The sequence below is a fragment of the Molothrus aeneus genome, chromosome 23 (genome assembly GCF_037042795.1).
Source record: "Molothrus aeneus isolate 106 chromosome 23, BPBGC_Maene_1.0, whole genome shotgun sequence".
Classification (NCBI taxonomy): domain Eukaryota; kingdom Metazoa; phylum Chordata; class Aves; order Passeriformes; family Icteridae; genus Molothrus; species Molothrus aeneus.
In genome coordinates, this window is record NC_089668.1 from 165,406 (window position 1) to 183,517 (window position 18,112).

The window sequence follows — 18,112 nt, forward strand, 5'->3', positions numbered from 1 at the left end:
TCCATCCAGGCACAGAACTGCGATCAGTTTAGGACCAAGCTGACCCGGGGAGCTGACAGAGCACTGGGCACCACAGGAAAACAGACAAACGCTTGCAGAGAGAACCCACGGGCACCCTGTTCCAGCCACGCAGGCACTGCTGGGCCGAGCTCCATGAGCCTCCTGCCCTCCCCAAGTAATCGGCTCCCCAACCCAGGCAGAAGTTGTGGGGGGTCTGGGGGTGCTGTGATTCCGCTGGGTCCGGCTGCATTGTCGCTTCATCAGCTCTGCTCCTTGTCACTGACCAGCAGCACAGTGTGCTGCCCACCGCTGGACACGGCCAGCACCCGCCGGTTCTCCAGCTGCTTCCCCGTCATCTCCACGGGGCTCCAGACATCATCCTCCTCTCCGGTGCCCAGCTGGTAGTTAGTGCCCATTCCCCACGCAAACGCTCGTCCTGCAACAGAGGTGAAGCAAGCTTTGAGCTCCCAGTTGTTGCACAATGGGAAGGCGACCTCGCACCCAGACAGTGCATTGCTATGAGTCCAAAACACAAACAGGAAGAAGAGAACGAGCACTTGCAACTCAACAGGTGTTCCGTCACAGAGCCAAGGAACTTTCATCCCTTTGAGGGAGAAAAATAAACCCACAGCCCACTCCAAACCTTCCTTCCTGCGGACACTGCACACAGGCAGATGCAGCATCAGAGCATGGAGGTCTGGCATCGGCAGAGTCAGAGGAGAGATTGTCAGGCCAACAACCACCTCCTGATAAACACCACATGACCAACCCTGCTGCCCACAAACAGGCCCACAAACACATCTGAGCAGCCACTGCCCAGCTGCCCCCAGGAGATGGGCAGCAGGACCTGGCTCCAGTCCCAACCCAGCTGGCAGTGTGTGGTGATGGTGTGCAGGGCAGGATGGAGGAATGAAGAAGTGCAGAAGTCAAGACCTGGCACTCACCATCACTGCTGACAGCATAACCAACTGATGCTCCGCAGGCCACCGAGACGATACTGGGGAGCTCTGGGATAACGGTGGGTGTACTCTTCTCCTCTGCCCCTGTCCCAATGCCCAGCCGGCCATACTCTGCCCTGCCCAGGCTGTAGGCTTTACCTGGAGCACAGCGGACACACAAGACAGGAGACCTGAGCGGGGCAGAAGTTGCAGCAAGGCCAAAGCAGACCAGGACCTCTTCCCAGGCCTGACTCCTGAAGGAGCATCACTCCTCCACACCACACCCTGAGACCCATCCAGAAGGAGTAGGGTGGGATAGAGACCCCTTCAGCTCCTCAAAATCAGTAAGGTGGATAGGTGCAAGAGCAGAGTTCACAACTGAGTCCAGGTTTCTGTTGTCAGCTTCCCTTCGCTGCAATCTCACACCAACACTGTTTCCTTGAACACCGAGAGCTTGGAGGGCTCCAGCACATCACCCTCATCCCAACAGCTCCTTGGCCAGGTTGAGGGCCATGGGATTCCCCCCACCCTGCTGTGTGACTCCCAGCCCACCTGTCACAGAGTCACTCACCCTCAGAGTCGACGCAGACCGTGTGGTGCTGCCCGCCAGAGAACCCAACCCAAGACTTGGTGGAGTTCTTGAAGGACGTGAGGTTCTGCGGGGAGAAGCAGGGCTCGGTGTCCTGGGTCCCTGCAGGGTGGGACGCACAAACCCGGGCAGATCAGGTCCATGGGCATGGACAGCTCTGGCACTGAGCCATCCACCCTGGGACTCACCCTACCAGAGACCAATACAGCTGCCCAGCCCCAAAATCTAATTTTTGCTCAAACCCAGTGGGCACGAGGGCTGGGACCTAAACCCAGAGTGAGCCCCACCCCCATTTCCAGCTCTGGTGCATGCATGCAGTGTTTAGATTCTGGGGCACCCAGCAGCTTCCCCCACCAGGCCAGGGCAGCAGTGGACTGGAAGGAGATCTGGAGGGACATAGATGAAGCTCACCCAGCTGGTGGTAGTTGGAGAGGCCAAATCCATAGATGTGTCCCTCACGCGTGACGGCGAAGGTGAAATACGCCCCGCAGAAAGCGTCCTGGAAGCGCATTTTGCTTCTTCTCCCTCTGCCTCTGACAGGGACAAGCTGGGGGACCAGCATCCGTTCTGGGGTAGGAGACAAGGTGTTATGCAAGGACTAAGGATTTACACCCTCCCTGCATCTAAGGATCTGGTTCACTGCATGTACGCCACTGATTACACATAAGCCCTTGAGCATCAGGGACTGGGGCCCTTTGTTCCTCTGCAAAGGGCAGAGCCAAAGCCAAAGGATGCACCTCTGAGAACTAAATCCACTCACCCAGTCCTCGCCGTCCTCCTCGGGTGGCAAAGAGTGCTGGCACTCTGCCCAGCTGGCCCTGTTCACCACAGCCACATGTGAACAGGTCACCGTCCACTGTCAGCATCACCAAGTGGTCATTTCCTGGGACAGGAAAGAAAAAGAAGTTATGGAGAAGTGTTCAACAAGTCCTCAGGACTGAGATCCCACAGGTAAACCCCAGTTGTCCCAGCTTATGGGGTTTACTGCACTTGATACCTCAACACCAATTGTGTCACCACCTTAAACTCCAGGATCTCCATCTTCCTGATCCCAGGAATTCAAAGCAGTTTTTCTGGGAAGGCGGTAAGGAGACAGAGGTGTGGCCCAATCTCCCCTGGGTCCCGGACAAGCACCCTGGCTGCTGTGCTTAGCTTCCCCAGGCCTCATTAGAGAGCAAGTGCTCTGGCCCCTGTGGGTCACAATTTAAGCCACTCTTGGAAGGCATTCTACATCAGACTGGTCAAATATTAACTCAATGTGTGATTCTGTTGGCGCTAAGAGGTCTGTTCTCTGGAAGAGTCAGAGATCAGCAAGTACACCCTTGTATCAGGCTTGGAACAAGCCAAGAGGGAGGAAAAGTTCGTGGACGTTCCTCAAGGGTTGTGACAACCTTGTGTACCTGCCTGACCCTGCACACCCCGGGGCCCTGCTTGTGGAAGGGGCTCACAGCTGTTGTGTGAGTCAGAAAGAGTTAGATGAAGAAGAGAAGCTGATAAGAGTCGCCTTTGCCCCTGAAAGGAGTCCTACCAAGGCTGTCAGCATGGAAACGGAGAAGAAAAGATAAACAAGGGGTCCTACAGTTAGATCTTGACAGAAAACAGTGGTGTTGACCGCCTTGCACCAATGAACATTATGTTGATTTATTGTGGCCAATGAATAAGTATAAACTTTGTGAGAGGATATAAAAAGACAGCATGCTGCTAAAATAAAAGAGAGAAGCTTTCTTAAATACAGAGTGTTCTTCTGTTTGTTAGGACCATCTCAACAACTACACCTGCTCACCTGAAACTATTTTAACAACAGGTGTATCGAGCTGGAGCAGCACAGGAACGGAGCTTGTCTTCATGGGCTCCAGCAAGCCGATCACTCCATTGTTATCCTGAGGGAAGAGAGAGACACAGGGATCAGCCACAGCAGCAGCAGCCACCAGCAAAGCTTCCAGTATCTGAGGACTCAGCGTACCCGGAAGGAGCCCCAGACAAAGACCCTGCCATCCTCAGTCAGCGCGGCCGTGTGGCTGTCCCCCGCCGACACCTGCACCACCTTCTCCTGCAGCTCCACCAGCCCTGGGGAGCTCTCAGACCCTTCAGCTGAGGTGTCGCGTCCCAGGGCACCTTCATCATTGCAGCCAAAGGTGTAGATCTGCAGATTGGGTGCAAGTGGTCAGGATGGAGCACAGAGGGGCAACAGGCTGAGTATGAAGTCAGGGGACAGAGAGTCATGATGCTGAATTATTACAGAATCACAGAATGGTCTGGGATGGAAGGGACTTTAAAGCTCATTTCAGTCCACCCCCTGCCATGGGCAAGAACACCTTCTACTAGATCAGCTTGCTTTAAATCCTGTCCAACCTGGCCTGGAATACTTCCGGGATGAGGTGTTGTCATCTTATTGCGAAGCTCTCATACCTTCTCAGTGATTTGTCATGGGCGCCTCCTTGCAGCACTGACTCCTTCTTCCTCACAGCACAGCCAACAAACTCCAAGTCTCTCCTCACCCAGCTAACCCACTCTTTTATAGCACTCATCCTTATTAGACACAGCTGTGGCCTGTTAAGGGCAGGCCTGTTCCTAATCTTTGGTAATTAGTACAGCTGCAACTCCTCAGGGGTGAGATTACCTTCTACACTATCTTTATTTTCTTACATTCTAACCCCCCACAATGAGGCAGCCACAGCTTCTCTGTACCAGAGCCTCACCACCTTCACAAGGAAGAACTTCCCAATATTGCATCTAAAATGGCAGCGTCACCCATCTACTCTCTGTCAGTGTGAAGCCATTCGCCCTTGACCTATCACTCCAGGCTCTTATCCTAAGTCCGTCTCCAAATCCTTTCAGGTCCTCCTTTTGACCCCCTAAATTTTGTGGTCCATGAGACCATGCTCACCCCTACAGCCAGAACAAGATGTGGGCAGAGCAGTGGCTGATTCCTACTCCCTGCTCCAGAACACATCCCAGAACCCACTGCACTTACCTTTCCAGTCTGGCTGAGGCACACTGTGTGCATCCCTCCAGCTTCCACCTGCACCACCATCTCTGGCAGCGTGACCAGAGCTGGCTTCTTCCTCTCCATGATGTCTTCACCCAGACCCAGCTGCCCGACATTACCCTGGCCCAGTGTCAGCACCAGCCCAGGCTGTGAGCGATGTGATGGGTGGCTGACTGCGGGGTGTAAGGGGGAGAAAGAACACGTCAGGGTACAAGTTTCTTGGTAAAAATCCCCCCTGGGAAAGTGGAAGGAAAATTCCAAGGGATTTTTCTTACCTTTAACCTTTTTTGTCTCAGTAGATTCTTCTTCTGGTACCAGGATCTTCATTCTGCGTTTTGCTGGCATCTTGGAATCTAAATGCCAAAAAGAGCCAACATTACCCTGGCCCAGTGTCAGCACCATCCCAGGCTGTGAGCGATGTGATGGGTGGCTGACTGCAGGGAGGGAAGGGGAGAAAGAATATGTAGGGGTACAAATTTCCTGGTGAAAATCACCCCTGGGAAAGTGAAAGGAAAATTCCAAGGGATTTCTCTTACCTTTAACCTTTTTCATCTCAGTAGACACTTCTTCTGGGACCAGGATCTGCACTCTGCGTTTTCCTGGCATCATGGAATCTAAATGCCAAAAAGAGCCTGTAAGGAGTCACCCACCTGGTGAACCGGGCTGTTCACTGTCTGGGGTGCCCCCTCACACCCTAAAAAACCACCTGAGGGACTGGTGACTGAGTTGGGATTTGAACACTGATCCCTTCTCCTACTCTGGGAAAACAGAAAGTTTTCCCTTGTATGTTTTATCCATACTCTCTATTTTATGTGAACGTCTCCAGATTTCAGGTCCAGGCAGGCGAGGAGAGAGGGAAGGAGAAAAGAAAGGAGAATGAAAATGGGAAAGGGAAGAATCTGAGCCAAGCCGTACCTGCGTCCTCACCCCCTGCCCCGTTCCGCATGGCCCGAGCACGGCCCCCGCCCCTTCCCGCCGTTCGAATTCCCCGCGGCGCCGCCCCACGTGGGGCGGCGGAGGCCACGGCCCGGACCGGCGCCTCCTCCCGCCGCCTGCAGCTTCTCCCGCTGGCCAGTGGGCTGCGCCGAGGACGGCCCCGGGCCCGCTGGGACCCCCGCGGCCGCCCCCGTGTCCCCATGCCCGCCCCGCCGCTGCCTCCCGCCGCTCTCCCGGCTCGACCCCGCCGCGCTCCCTCACCGCCCGCCGGCGCCGCCGCGCTCCGCTCTGCGCATGCGCGCGCCGGCTCCTGGCGGCGCTGCGCCCCCTGGCGGCCGGCGGCCCCAGCACTGCCCCCGCAGGACAAGGGGACAGAAGGACAGAACGACGACAGGTGGGGCAGGACAGGGGGGCAGGACAAGGGGACAGAAAGGCACAGAAGGGCAGGCAGCACAAGGCGGCTAGCAATACGCTGCCCCACAGACAATAAATCCGAGTCACTAACTCATCCTGCTTCTAACCTGCAGGGATGCCTCCAGCCTCCTAGGCCGCAGCCAGCCGCGATGGAACAAGCTGCTGCAAAAAATTGGCAATTAAACACGCTGAACAATGATAACGGAATATGGAAATCCAGCAAGTCTGTGACACCACCTTCTCCAGCAACCTACTGCTGCAAAGTGGAAAACACTTTTACTCTTGAAACAGGAACTAGACCTAACTCCTCCGGTTAATGGGAGGACAGCAAACTGTAGTTTCCCCTTCATCCAACGCGATTACCCTTATTCCAGTGATTAACTCTGCTGTTCCAGTCCCAAGGCCTGCATTTGGCCTTATTAGCTCTTATTTTTTAATAAAATCATGTTCCTAATTAACATCTTGGCTGGTACAGCGGCCTTTATCTGCTTATCTACAGCCCATTGCCCAGGGGTCACCCACAGCCCATGAGATCAGAAAATATTGGAGAGACATCACCATTATTTATGCCAGGCTCATGCTGGGACTCGATACACAGCCACTCCCTTGTTTTCCCGGGCCACGTCATGGCCAAGAACAGGACATCTGGGAAACTGCTGATGCCCGTATCATCGAACCCACAGCAGCACCTCCCCTAAACCCTCCCTTTCACAGCCCTCCTCTTTAAAAGGGCAAGGGACAGCCGTAGGATCCCCCTCTCCCCACCGGGGTAACAGACCCCACCAATCCTTCTCGACTTCGCCCTTGATATGAAGGTATTGTGCCCAAACCTGGACTGAAAGTAGGCTCTGTTCCTAATCCAGCCCAAATAAGAGTGCCACACAGGATTTCTACACACTTTTTCAAGATGGTTCAGCAGCAAACCAGAATTATACTCCTACACAGGAGAGGCACCACCCAGGGCACAAAGTTTCCCTTAATATTCAGATCACTCACCAAAAACACACACCAAGCCATAGCCAAATTCAGTTTATTGAGTTGTCTACTGTAGATAGGTACAGACTTGGACATTAACACGAGTGAGAGCTGTATTTCAGGGCCTAAACACACAAACTGCGGCTCCCACCCCACATCCTGTAATATAATCCACCCATTTTCAGTATCACCTTCCCTGTAATATCCTGGCTCCACAAGGTCGAATCGACTGGAAGCTTCTTTAGTGTGTTTCACAGGAGAGCACACGCATTATTTACTTACCCCTTATACTTCCCTTAACCCTCCCCCCTTAGTTAGAAGCGTCCCCAAAGCAGCTCTTTGCCAGCCAGACCAACCCGTCAGCCCGTGGACTGCCTTTCTTCCCGTGCAGCTCACCCGTAACGTGTAACTCCAGGCTCTGCTCCACAAAATCCAGCAAGTGCATGTCCCATCAAGGGACCAGGGCCATCCGTTATTTTTCGTGCTCCAAGCACGTGCTTTAAAAAAACACTTAATTCACGCACCCCTGCTTCCATCGCGTTTAGATTTCTGTGGCTACATTTTTATTACACATAGTGTGCTAACAGGAACTGGGCAACCACCTAGCTTAGGCCAACTCCTAAAATACTCACCCTCTCCCACTAAAGGTGGATTTTCTTTGTCACTTCGCCCCAGCAGATTCTGCAATATTTTGGGAAAAAGAAAGGTATTTTTTCCTGCTTTTTTCTCGTGTCCAACAATACATCAGTAGAGTTTTAAGTTTAGCACACAAATTTATCTGCAGTGGTTTTTTCTGTCTGCTAAGACTCATGAGTTTTTTTTTTCCCCCTTATTACTCAGGCATTTCTTTTCCCTGTCTATCCAAAATCGAACACAATCGTCAAAGCTAGGAGCCTCCAACCTGGACTTACATTACTACCACCCATGTCACCCGGAATGAAATTTTATCACTAAACCGACGCATTATTCTAGAAACATCTTTGATATACACAGCATATTACATTTTTCAGGCAATTACCTTAAAAAATCTTGTTTCACTCCAACCTTTTCAATTTTGGTACTGGAAATGAAAAAAATAAAAAGGTACTTTAAGGATTTGCTCAGGAGGTCGTGTTTTTATCTCTCTCCCTCCCAGCTCGGCACGTGTTACCCGTCCCACCCCGCGTGTCAGTGTTTCCTGCATGGTTTGTCTCCTCTGTCACAGCCCAAGGGCTCAGAGAAGCAGTAGGAATATGCAGGCTGCAGGCTCGGGGCCCGGCTTGCTCTCCAACGTCGTGGAAAGGGACTATACGTCATGGGCCCGAGGGCCTGCGCTCCCATGCGCCACACGGACAGAGCCGAGAGAGAGCGACTTCTCCGGATATCCACGTTGGACCTTTGCTTTAAACATTTATAACCACCTTGCCCGCCCCAGGCCCCTGCGCGTCCCAGCTCTGCCAACCACGCGGCGGGGCCACGTTATAGATACTCACGCTAGAGCGAACTGGGCAAACCAGGCTTAAACAGGCTTTGGTGGAACCTGTAGGAAAAGGAAATGGCTCTGAGGGGCGGCTGAAGTGGCGCGGGCTGACTCCGCAGCACCCACAGCCACGTGCCACTTACAGCGTAGTTTAGCGGTAAAATGGGGATGGAGCGGGCATCCGCTGACACCGCAGCGCTGCGCGGCCAGCACGACCACGCGCCACAGCAAGAAAAAGGGTTTAAAGGGTAACAACGGCTAAAAGGGTAAAAGGGAAGCCAACTCTACCTGCACACCATGCCGCTCCTCACGGTGAAAGAGGCCGAGCTAAACCGCGCGGCGATTTTTATAGGGGAGGGAGGCGGGGTTGAAATGCGCGCATGCGTTCCGCGAGAGGGGCGGGGACAGACCGCATATGGGCATAGGGGCCGGGGCCAACACGCAGCGGAAAGGGCGGGGCCTGCCGCGCCTGCGCCATGGCTGGAAGGGCGGTTGGTACATGCGCAGTCGGAAGTGAGCGAAAAGCCGCGGCTTCAGGGGAGGCGCCGCCATGGCTGACCCGCGCTCCACGCGTTCAGGAGCCGCCGGTGAGGCTCCTGCTGAGAGCAGTGGAAAAGACCAGACCACACAAGCAGGGTTTAAGAAAAAAATTCTAAAATACTTTTATTTAATAGTTAAAATCTGTTGTTGCAGAGACTGATATACAATGTAATGGCGGCTGTACAGGGGATGCTGTGAGGGAAGAGACGCCAGCGCATGCTGGGCCATGTGGTCTGTGGACAAGACAAAGTTCTTCTCCCCCTCCCCACCCCAAACCCCCGCACAAGTGGCATCTCACAGATAGTTTAGTTTTGTGCATAATACAGCAGTGGCCCTACCAGATTTTTTAAACCCGCATTGAGGAAGAATTTTTCTCTCAGAAGAGAAATACCATCATTTTAAGGTCACTTTTTAAACCTATTCTTCCCCTCCTTTTGACCCACACAGTGAAACGCTCAAGTTTCCAGTAGGTTTAGCTGTAAAAATGAGAAAAAGGCAAGCTTCAACCCTGATTTGGGAGAGCAAAAAACATTTGAGAGAAAGCCACAATAAAAAGGACTGACTACTCTCACAGTTTCCCCAAATTAAAAAGTTTTAAAAAGGCAACAGTAATTTTTCCTGGTTCTGTAATTTGTTAAACAAGCCTAAATATCTCAAGATCTGTTATTAAGATCACAGCAAGTGTGAGAGAGTGCAGAGCATTTATACATATATTGGGGTGGTTTTCTTTTTTCCTTTTTTTTTTTTTTTTCTTAACAAAAAGATGCAGCATATGTTAATATCTACACAATTCCCTTCCAGGACAGCAAACCGTTGGTCAGTAGTGATTCAGGGCATTAAGGACATGACAAAAAAGCAAAACTCCCAAAACATAGCGAGTGCCATGTCAGTTGTCTGCCAGGGTTCTCTGTACACAGCTAATATACACACATTTGCTTCTGAGCACATGCTCTCCTCAGCTTCCCAACATCAGAGCTGCCTTTGTTTTTAATCTCCCTTCCTGATGGAAAGGAGAAGGAAATGAGGAGTTGCACTCCCCAAGACAAGTCTGTACAGCTTGGGGAGGAAGGGGTCGTTCCCCTGGGCACGGTCTCCTGGCAGAGTCATATTGCTGAGCCACACGAGGTATAGTGTCAGTTCCAGCCTGATGGCATGAGAGATGTGTTTGTTCCAGTGAAATGCTACATTCAGACAGGATTCCCCTTCCCTGGCCGAAAGCCCTTTTCTGGATATGTTTGGAAGGCAAATCTTGGAAGAGCTGAGGTTCCACCCTCACTGTATTGCCTGGGAGAGGGATGCAGAGGACTTCCAGCCCTCATGGGTTTCTTGCTCCCTCCTTGGAATATTATGGTCGATGGTATCTGAAAAGCCAAGTGAAAAATCTGAGTGTTATCCTTGGAACTCAGGTTAAATGGTTACTTGGGCACTACAAATGACCATAGAGAGTAAATTGAATTATTATCTCAGAACTCTCAGCCCTCAGGGAAGCTGTGAACATCAAATAATTTCACTTCCTGTGCTCTGCACTCAACTTTGCTACACAGAGCTGGAAGGAAAGGAATCACTTGGGCCACAATCCAGACCTGACTACACAGATTACATCCAAGGTAACTCATTAGCAAGTTGTTTTGTGGCTATGGCTGCACATCTCTAGCCCCAGAAAAGCTCACTCCAGCTGCAGCTTCACACTAGTTTCAGATGGTCACTGAGCCTCCAGGATGGAAGCCCCAGTTTAAGGAAAACCAAACCAATTTGTGTCTGCTGCTGCTCCAGTCACCCCCCAGGACTCAGACAGAAAGGGACATTCAATCTCCAACTGCTGCACAAATAATTCTAAGGTTTTAGTGTTTTGCCACTGAGTACTGTCCTTGCAGCACAGTTCTGACAGCTCTAAAAGGTGGAAAACTCTTATGTTAACACATTCTCACCTCGTGAACTGCTTGCTCTCCTCGTGCACTTCCATTTCACAGCTCTTAAACTCATTCAGCTCCTTCCTGATGGCTGCCTGCACAGAGAGGGAGATTTTTTTGGAAAGGGCTCAGAGAAAGATTGGAGCAGCCACCCCAGTTTTCACAGTCCATTAATGCCAAGCTGAATTTAATCTGCCTTCCCTGATGAGGGCTGGGCAGTGCCCAGAGGTGGCCTGGGAGGACAAGGACAGGTAGTTCCCTGCCAGTTTCTTGAGCCTGCAGGGAACTGCACTGCCGTGACCAATACTTGGTATCCTTCTGTGTCGAGAAAAGAGAATGGGGCTGGGGAAGGGTCTGGAGCACCAAGAGCAGCTGGCCGGGGTGGGGGGCTGAGCCTGGAGAAAAGAAGTCTCAGGGGGATCTTCTCACTCTCTACAACTCCCTGACAGGAGGGTCAAGAGAGTTGGGGGTTGGTCGCTTCTCCAGGTAACAAGTGACAGAACAAGGGGAAACTGCCTCAGGCTGAGGCAGAGGAAGTTCAGATGAGATACAAGGAAAAATTTCTTCATAGAAAGAGCTGTAGTAGAACCACCATCCCAGGAACTGTTCAAAAATGTGCAGATGGGGCACCTGGGGACATGGTTTACTGGTGAACATGGTGGTGCTGGGTAAACAGTTGGACTCCATCATCTTCAAGGGCTCTTCCAACCTTAACGATTCCATGATTTTATGATTCTTACATCACTCAAAGTGAGGCAGAAGCCATGCAAGGCTTTCAGACTGCGCCCACCTGGGCTCCACCTTGCCATGAGGCAGCAGGAAGCAGAGCTGGGGAGCACATGCAAGTGAAGGCACACAGGTGGGGTGGCAGAGGGAACGGTGAAGAGGTGAAGGAACAGAGGAACAGAGCAAATCTCCTTGGCTCACACCCATTTGTGTGGGCCACCCTGGCTGGCTCCTCTTCCCATGTGGGGACAGGAGACTCTCAGTTACCTTGTCAGCTGGAGTCAGCTTTGTCCATGGCTTATCTGCTCGCCGGTCATAGTCTTGAGCATCTGTTACTTCCACATATTCATTAAACCTCAGGATCTTCCTGGCCTGCAGCTCTGCCACTGTAGGCCTTTGGCTAAGCTGAACACCAGGAAAAACAAAGGAGGTTAGTCTGAGCCTTGTCCACAAAGCAGATCCAGGACTAAGCACCCCAAGCAAACTAAAACTAGTTCCCTCACTGTGCCTTAAGCACAGACACTACCAGATCCTGCCTGCAAGGGAATAGGTAAACCTCTTACAGACTGGATACTCCCACTGGGATCACAAAGCCAGGCTAGGGCAGAACCTGGACCACACTGTCATGGAGGAGGACCTGAGGGTTGTGGGAACAGCCGCTACAAGGGTGAGCCCTGCATGACAGCCCTAAACACAGCTTCAGCAACGGCAGCACTCACACTTCACACCCACAGGCCTTGGGGAAGCTTTTCCCAGCCATGAGCAACAATCACAGTAGCTTGGATGTAAGAGCTAAAAGCAGCTGTTACTTTAGAAATGGATTTCAGGGAGCCTGGTGTGAAGTGGTGGCTGCTGAAGCACTGTGTTAAAGCAGCCAGGCCAGCAAACCTTTAAAGTATCAGGTGCCAAATTTAGTTCTCATCTCACTTGTTACACTCACTGCCAGCTCAGATCTCAGATCTGTCACTGACAAACACACGGCCCTGGTGCCAATGGCTCACCGTGGGTGACAGTCCACGTTCCAAAGTCACTGCAGTGCGAGGGCACTGGGGACACTTACACAAGAGCCCCGCTCATGGCCCACAGCACGGCACCTGCAGCGTGCTCAGGGCCCCCGTGCCCGGCAGCCTGGCCAGGTGGCTGTCACCACAGGAGCCAGCAGTACCTTTCTGGTGAGCCGGCGCTTGATCTCCCGCTTCTCAGCTTGACGGTCAGCTTCATTTTTCGCTGCCAAGGGGGAAAAAAAACATTTTTCATGTAAGCATCAGGCTCTGAAAAGTGCTTTCTAGGCTTGAACAAAGGACAGTATTGAGCTGGATCAGATTATCTACAGATCTAAAGGCTTAGGACAGGCAGAGAGCGCAGTACAACTCAATACCCTGTGTCACCTCCTGAACTGGTGGGGCAAATATGCCCCTTACACAGCACCAGCGAGTCATTCACCTCAACGATTTAGGGCCATATCGCCAAAATACACCCAAGCCACTGTGCAGCCTGCTCCTTCACAAAGCTATTCTAGTTTAAGAGAAAATAACAGCACAGATAAATATTTTAAATGGAAACTTCCTGAACTGACATTCCCATTTCCTCAAGATGTTTATTTAAAACTTTTGCAGAACAAGATATGGCCAAGAGAAACAGTCCTGACTTTGTGATGCACTGCTGCTTTAGAGATCATGCAAGGCAATGCTGTAATGTCTGGAACACAGAAGTCCAGCCCAAACAAAAATACCTTTCACAGTCCTTGCTGTGTAACAGCAGAGTCTGAACCAACCCACACACTCTTCTCTGAGATGGCAGGCATGAGACAGCTATTCCATCCATAATCATATGATCACAGAATGGGTTTGGTTGGAAGGGACCCAGTCCCACCCCTTGCCATGGGCAGGGCACCTTCCACTCTCCCAGGTCACTCCAAGCCCTGTCCAACCTGGCCTTGGACACTTCCAGGGATGGGGCAGCCACAGCTTCTCTGGGCAACCTGTGCCAAGGGCCTCGCCACCCTCACAGGGCAGAATTTGTTCCTAATATCTACTCTAAATCTCTTTCAATTTAAAACCACCCCCACCTGATACATAAAGATGTTAAAGGCAAACTTATGGTATTTCTCAGGACCACCAGTGAAATGCTACTCACGCTGAAGAATGTTCCTCTGTTCCAGTTCTTCTGCAGTTGGTCTCTGACTCAGTCGCCTGAAGAGAAGTGTGAGAAGTACAGAATGCTGTATCTGGTCACTCATCAATAGCAGATGAAGGATGAAACTGCCTGGTTTCAGTGCACTAGATAGCCTTCTCCACACTCCTCACTCACCACTGAGGATCACTGCTGCCCTGTTTTACACTATGCTCTTGTCAAACAGCTGCTCAGCCACTGGCACAGCTTTGGGAAGGGCTACGGGCTCTCCAGCTCAGAAGCAGCTTTGCAAGGAGCTCAGACAGCAGAGCCTGGACTGCCACCAGTCCCAGCTTCACCACCACCACCACCCACCCTGCATCCATCCACACCTGTGTTTTACATGTCTGTAATCCTTGAGATTTTCCCCTCTCAGTCCATTTAACCTCTGGAAACAGGGGCCTGTCAGGGGGATATTGTTAACTCCAGGAGGAACTCCCAACTTTTCCAACGAAGGAGGAACAGCAACACAACCTCCCAGCCCTGGTCCAGCTGCCATAGCCAACCACCCACCCTATTCCAGCACAAGCTGCTTGGACAAGGCACTGGCTTTGTGCAATCCCACTCCACACACACTGATCATCATCATCATCTGTACCTGATCAGTGTTGTCCCAATCTGGTGACGGATTTCGTTCCACTCCTCCTTGGTCTTCCGAGGGAAGATGCTCTTCTCCTCCTGTGGTGCAGTTGTGTTCCCCAGCTTTATAGCAAGCGTATCTTTCCTCTTCACTTTGTTGGCCAGCATGCCTGTGGAGAGGGAGAGCAACAGGATGCAGCTCAAGGCTACCAAGCCTGCCACAGCAATCCCAGCCCTGTGCCCCTCCCTGAGTGAGAGCAGTCCTCTCTCCTTGCTCTTCCCAAGCTCTGCACTCACTGCACAGCAGCAGCAGACAGCATTTTTTGTGTGACACCACATGGTCACCTAATGCTGTCCCACCTGAGGGGCTGGGACAGCACAGGCTGTCACAGGAGCCATCAGGAACTGAAGGAGTGCACTCAGCAGGTGATTGCACAGGTTTGGCTGCAGAGCCTTGGAAAAAGCAAGGCAGAGGACATGTGCTACATCATGCAACCAAGAACCAGCTGCTTTGAGGTGCTGTGGGAACCAGTGCTTTGATCCAGATCTCAGTGCAGCCAGGCACGAGTTCAGCAGAGCAATAAAAATGACACCTGCAATGTCAAAGCCTTACTGTTATGGCTTTCATCTTCTTCCTCATCCTCATCATCTTTATACAGGATGGGCCCCTCCGAGTCAGAGTCGCTCATCCCTTCGTCTCCTTCCTGCTCCTCCAGGAGGACCTGGGGTACCAGTTTGGGGATGACTGTGACAGATGGCACATCTCCAATATACACATGAGGACCTGAATTCTGTTCCTCTTCCTGGTCATCATCTTCCTCTTCCTCATCGTCTGGACTAACAAAAAGCACGTGTTACACCTCTGAACACTTGGCACAGGGCCTGCAGAATATCCCTAGAATCAACACGCCCTTAGCTCTCCCCTCAGGGAAGCCCAGAAACCAGAGGTGCAAGAGCCACTGCAGGGTCCTGCACCGTCCCCTCTCTTCAAAGCACAGGGAGCTCTGGCCAAGGAAGTGACAGAGGCAGGTTCTGCAGAACCAAACTGCCCTCTGACCCCACTGCTTTGTGACTTGGAGATTCAGCTCTGCTAAAACACAAGACAGTTCTTTTCCCACTTATGTTTAGCAAAATAAAAGGCTAAGGAAGGCCACAGATGGATGGAATCTGGGACCTTGTTTGATCTGGGTGCAGTTACAGATGGTCCAGGCCTGGATTCCTGGCATCAGCCTGTGTTTGTAGTCTGGAACCCACTTCCCTTTGTGAGCAATAAAATCCCACAGCCAGGGGTAATTTCATGGGGAAGATGCTCTGGTTCTTAAGAGCCTGAAACACAGATTTGGACAACAGGGAAAATGGTTTCAGCAGAGACCTAAGCCCTGCCCAGCACTGCAGGAGCTGGGAGAGCCGGCACACAAACAATGAAGTACTCACACTTTGAGCATCTCAATGGTGACAGGCAGGGATCTTGTCCTGCCTAGGGTGCCATTGTCTTCTCCAAAACCATCGTTCTCAAAGAGCAATGAGTGAGCCCTGTGGGATCCCTCGGGAGGTGGAGTGACAGGCAGAGGGCTGGCCAGAGCCTGCTGGATACGAATGTGCAGTGGGATTTGGGGCAGGCGAGGCAGCACGTGGGGTTCACCAAAGCCTTGTTCTGCTGTCCTCTTCGACGCCTCCATGGACCTGAAGTCTTCAGGAAGAGCAGGAGGAGGAATCTCCTTGGGGAGGTCCAGGGAGCACGGTGGGTCTAGGACAGGGGTGGAGGCGGGCAAGGCCACGCGTGGAGGTTCGGGGGGCACGTGGGTGGGCAGCGGCGGCGAGGGCGAAGGTGGTGGATAAGCTGAGGTCACGTGCACTGGAATCGGTGCGGGGCGACTCCCTGTCACTGTCCTGTCATTTGGGGGCTTAGAGGCGACAGCCTCTGACGTGTTGTTAGGCAGGAGGCCTCTCTTTGGAGGGAGAGGAGGGGAAGGCTTGGACAAGGCTGTACCACTGGTCATTACTTGGGAAAGTTCAGCTGAAAATAAAAACCACAAAAGCCACAATGTTTAAAGGTGTATTTTCCAGATAACTTTCACCAGTGTGGAAGAAGCACGGCAATGCACTCAGAGCCTTGGACTAAGCGTTCTCTGCTACCTTTTATTGGAGTACCATACCAGAAGTAGCCAGGTTACAAGGTCCTGGTTTGTCCTTCTAGCAGCAAAGGTAAGACTTGGGAGCACAGCCAAAACCAAGCAGGCTGAGACAGGTTTGTGCATCCTGCTGCTTCAGAGAGAGAGAGAAATGGCACCAGCCCTTCAAAGACAGCACAGGAGCCTGCCCAGGAATGCAGTTATGTGGGCACTTTATGGCTGTATTTACAGCATAAAAGGAATCCAAGACATCCAGGACCCCCCAGACTTCAGTTGTGTTAACAGCTACCCTGCACATTAAAAAACTTCTCGGGAAGACTCAAAAAGTCTTAAGGTTTTATTTTTTGCTCTGAGGCAAAAATCAGCACAGCTGCAGGCAGCAGTGTGCGTCCCCCTCTGTGTTCATCCATCAGACCCAGCCCAAGAATGCCCCACTGCCAGCAATCCTCAGGATGAGGTTCTGCTCTACTCCCTCTGATCTCTGCTCCTTAAGTCCCATATAAACTCATCTGCCACTACTAGAAAAACTTTGAAAGATACCTAAAGCCTTTAGTCTTAAATATTTGCCAATTGATGGAGAAGAGAGAAAGAAATAGAGACATGAAAAATGCCTCCAGTGAGCAGTCACAGGATCCTCAAACCCCCCTCTGTTCCTAGGGAAATTGCAGCAGTAAAGACTGCTGTTGCTTTAGGAGTTTGCAGTTTTAAACACCCATATATCCATGGCTTCTGGGGCTTGTAGAAGCTTTGCCTAAAGCGGCTGAGACTTGCAACACATTACCCTGGAGCGGGTGACAGTGACACCTGGATGCCCTCAGAACAGAGCTGGGGGAATCTGAGGTGCAGACACCACGAGAGGGTGCTGCAAGTGGGAGAGTTTCCCAAGATAAGGCCACATAACTGGAGAGAGGTGGGCACATTTGTGAGATGTTTAGCATTTTTAGACTTTCCCCTTGTAGATTAAGGGTCAGATTGTGCAAAACAGAGTGTCCTCAGCTCCTGCCCAAGGGACTCCAGTGTCTCCTGGCAGGACCAGGCTTGAGGCACCTCTGGGTGAGAGCAAAATTTAAAAGGGACCAAGGAGCTGGCAGAAGGAAGCTGCTGCTTGAGACACCAGAACTGCTCAGGGAATGAGCATCTTGGGGACAAACAAAGGGGTGACCTGCACAGTAACTCCCTCCCAATCCTCAGGCTGTGGCAGTGGCACAGAAGGACACCCCTGCAGTCAGAGCAGGCACCAAAGAGCCCTGGAGAGCTCACAAAGCCAATTCCACTCCTGCTGTTCAACAACAGTGACAACACAAGGCTCACACAGCAACACCACAGCTCCAGCTCCACTGTGCCAGACAAGAGGGCTGTGGAGCCTCCTCTACATCTGTGTTCACACCCAGGGAACCAAAGAGAACTGCTGGTTCCCTCCTCCCCTGCACCCCTGGCAGCTGCTCCCAGCCCAGCCCGTGCTGCTGGGATGAGGCAGGATGGCTCCAAACACCTTGGATACACTGCTGTTTCCAGCCACATTTTTTGTTGCACAAGTACCTCCTCCAATTAGAGCTGGGGCATTTCAAATGCCACCTGCAGTGTGTGCAAGCAGCTTAAAGAAAACAAGAAGGTATTTCATGGAGTGCTCAAGCATGGTCAGGCTAATCAAGCTGGTCTGGCACATGGGGGTTGTTAATACCATACCAAGGTCACTTGCAAAACCTGCCAGAGCGAGGTGAGCCCCAAGCAGAGCAGAGCAATCTGTCCACAC

At 51.9% G+C, this 18,112-nt stretch overlaps 2 protein-coding genes and 1 non-coding gene across 11 annotated transcripts in view; all 3 read right to left on the reverse strand.

Annotated features, from left to right (window-relative positions):
* On the reverse strand, positions 1-8,610 carry RCC1 (regulator of chromosome condensation 1). 5 transcript variants are annotated; one of them, XM_066564922.1, is made up of 14 exons: positions 8,589-8,610; positions 8,314-8,360; positions 7,860-7,901; positions 7,474-7,522; positions 5,053-5,130; positions 4,792-4,869; positions 4,502-4,689; positions 3,491-3,670; positions 3,311-3,407; positions 2,288-2,410; positions 1,939-2,094; positions 1,510-1,629; positions 945-1,097; positions 1-436 (listed from the first exon to the last, which is right to left on the reverse strand). In XM_066564922.1, exons 5-14 carry the CDS (start codon positions 5,123-5,125, stop codon positions 261-263), a joined length of 1,344 nt encoding a protein of 447 aa, XP_066421019.1. In that variant the 5' UTR covers positions 5,126-5,130; positions 7,474-7,522; positions 7,860-7,901; positions 8,314-8,360; positions 8,589-8,610; the 3' UTR covers positions 1-260. The 5 variants fall into 5 exon arrangements, with proteins under 5 accessions (XP_066421019.1, XP_066421020.1, XP_066421022.1 ...); XM_066564923.1 differs by having other exon boundaries at positions 7,474-7,901; XM_066564925.1 differs by lacking the exons at positions 7,474-7,522; positions 7,860-7,901; positions 8,314-8,360; positions 8,589-8,610 and adding an exon at positions 5,974-6,026.
* LOC136566071 (small nucleolar RNA SNORA73 family) lies at positions 8,010-8,214 on the reverse strand. Its single transcript, XR_010784978.1, has one exon. It is a non-coding gene; the product is annotated as a small nucleolar RNA SNORA73 family (small nucleolar RNA).
* Positions 8,611-8,937: 327 nt separating the features above from the next.
* Positions 8,938-18,112, reverse strand: part of PHACTR4 (phosphatase and actin regulator 4) — a 49,043-nt gene continuing 39,868 nt past the window's right edge. For all 5 annotated transcript variants that reach the window (XM_066564955.1, XM_066564957.1, XM_066564956.1 and 2 more), the window contains 8 exons: positions 15,662-16,244; positions 14,841-15,064; positions 14,247-14,397; positions 13,613-13,668; positions 12,642-12,703; positions 11,744-11,881; positions 10,769-10,845; positions 8,938-10,201 (listed from right to left, as the gene is read on the reverse strand). In XM_066564955.1, coding sequence (XP_066421052.1) covers positions 10,186-10,201; positions 10,769-10,845; positions 11,744-11,881; positions 12,642-12,703; positions 13,613-13,668; positions 14,247-14,397; positions 14,841-15,064; positions 15,662-16,244 — 1,307 coding nt within the window. In that variant the 3' untranslated portion in view covers positions 8,938-10,185. The remainder of the gene's footprint in view (positions 10,202-10,768; positions 10,846-11,743; positions 11,882-12,641; positions 12,704-13,612; positions 13,669-14,246; positions 14,398-14,840; positions 15,065-15,661; positions 16,245-18,112) is intronic.

Bases quoted from the DNA above. Each gene is read 5' to 3' on its own strand.
- RCC1 (XM_066564921.1), bottom strand. From the start codon at position 5,462: ATGCGGAACGGGGCAGGGGGTGAGGACGCAG. The intron at 4,690-4,791 runs GTAAGAAAAATC...TACACCCCGCAG, and splicing joins TGAGACAAAAAAGGTTAAAG to TCAGCCACCCATCACATCGC. The intron at 2,095-2,287 runs GTGAGTGGATTT...CTCCTACCCCAG, and splicing joins AGGAGGACGGCGAGGACTGG to AACGGATGCTGGTCCCCCAG.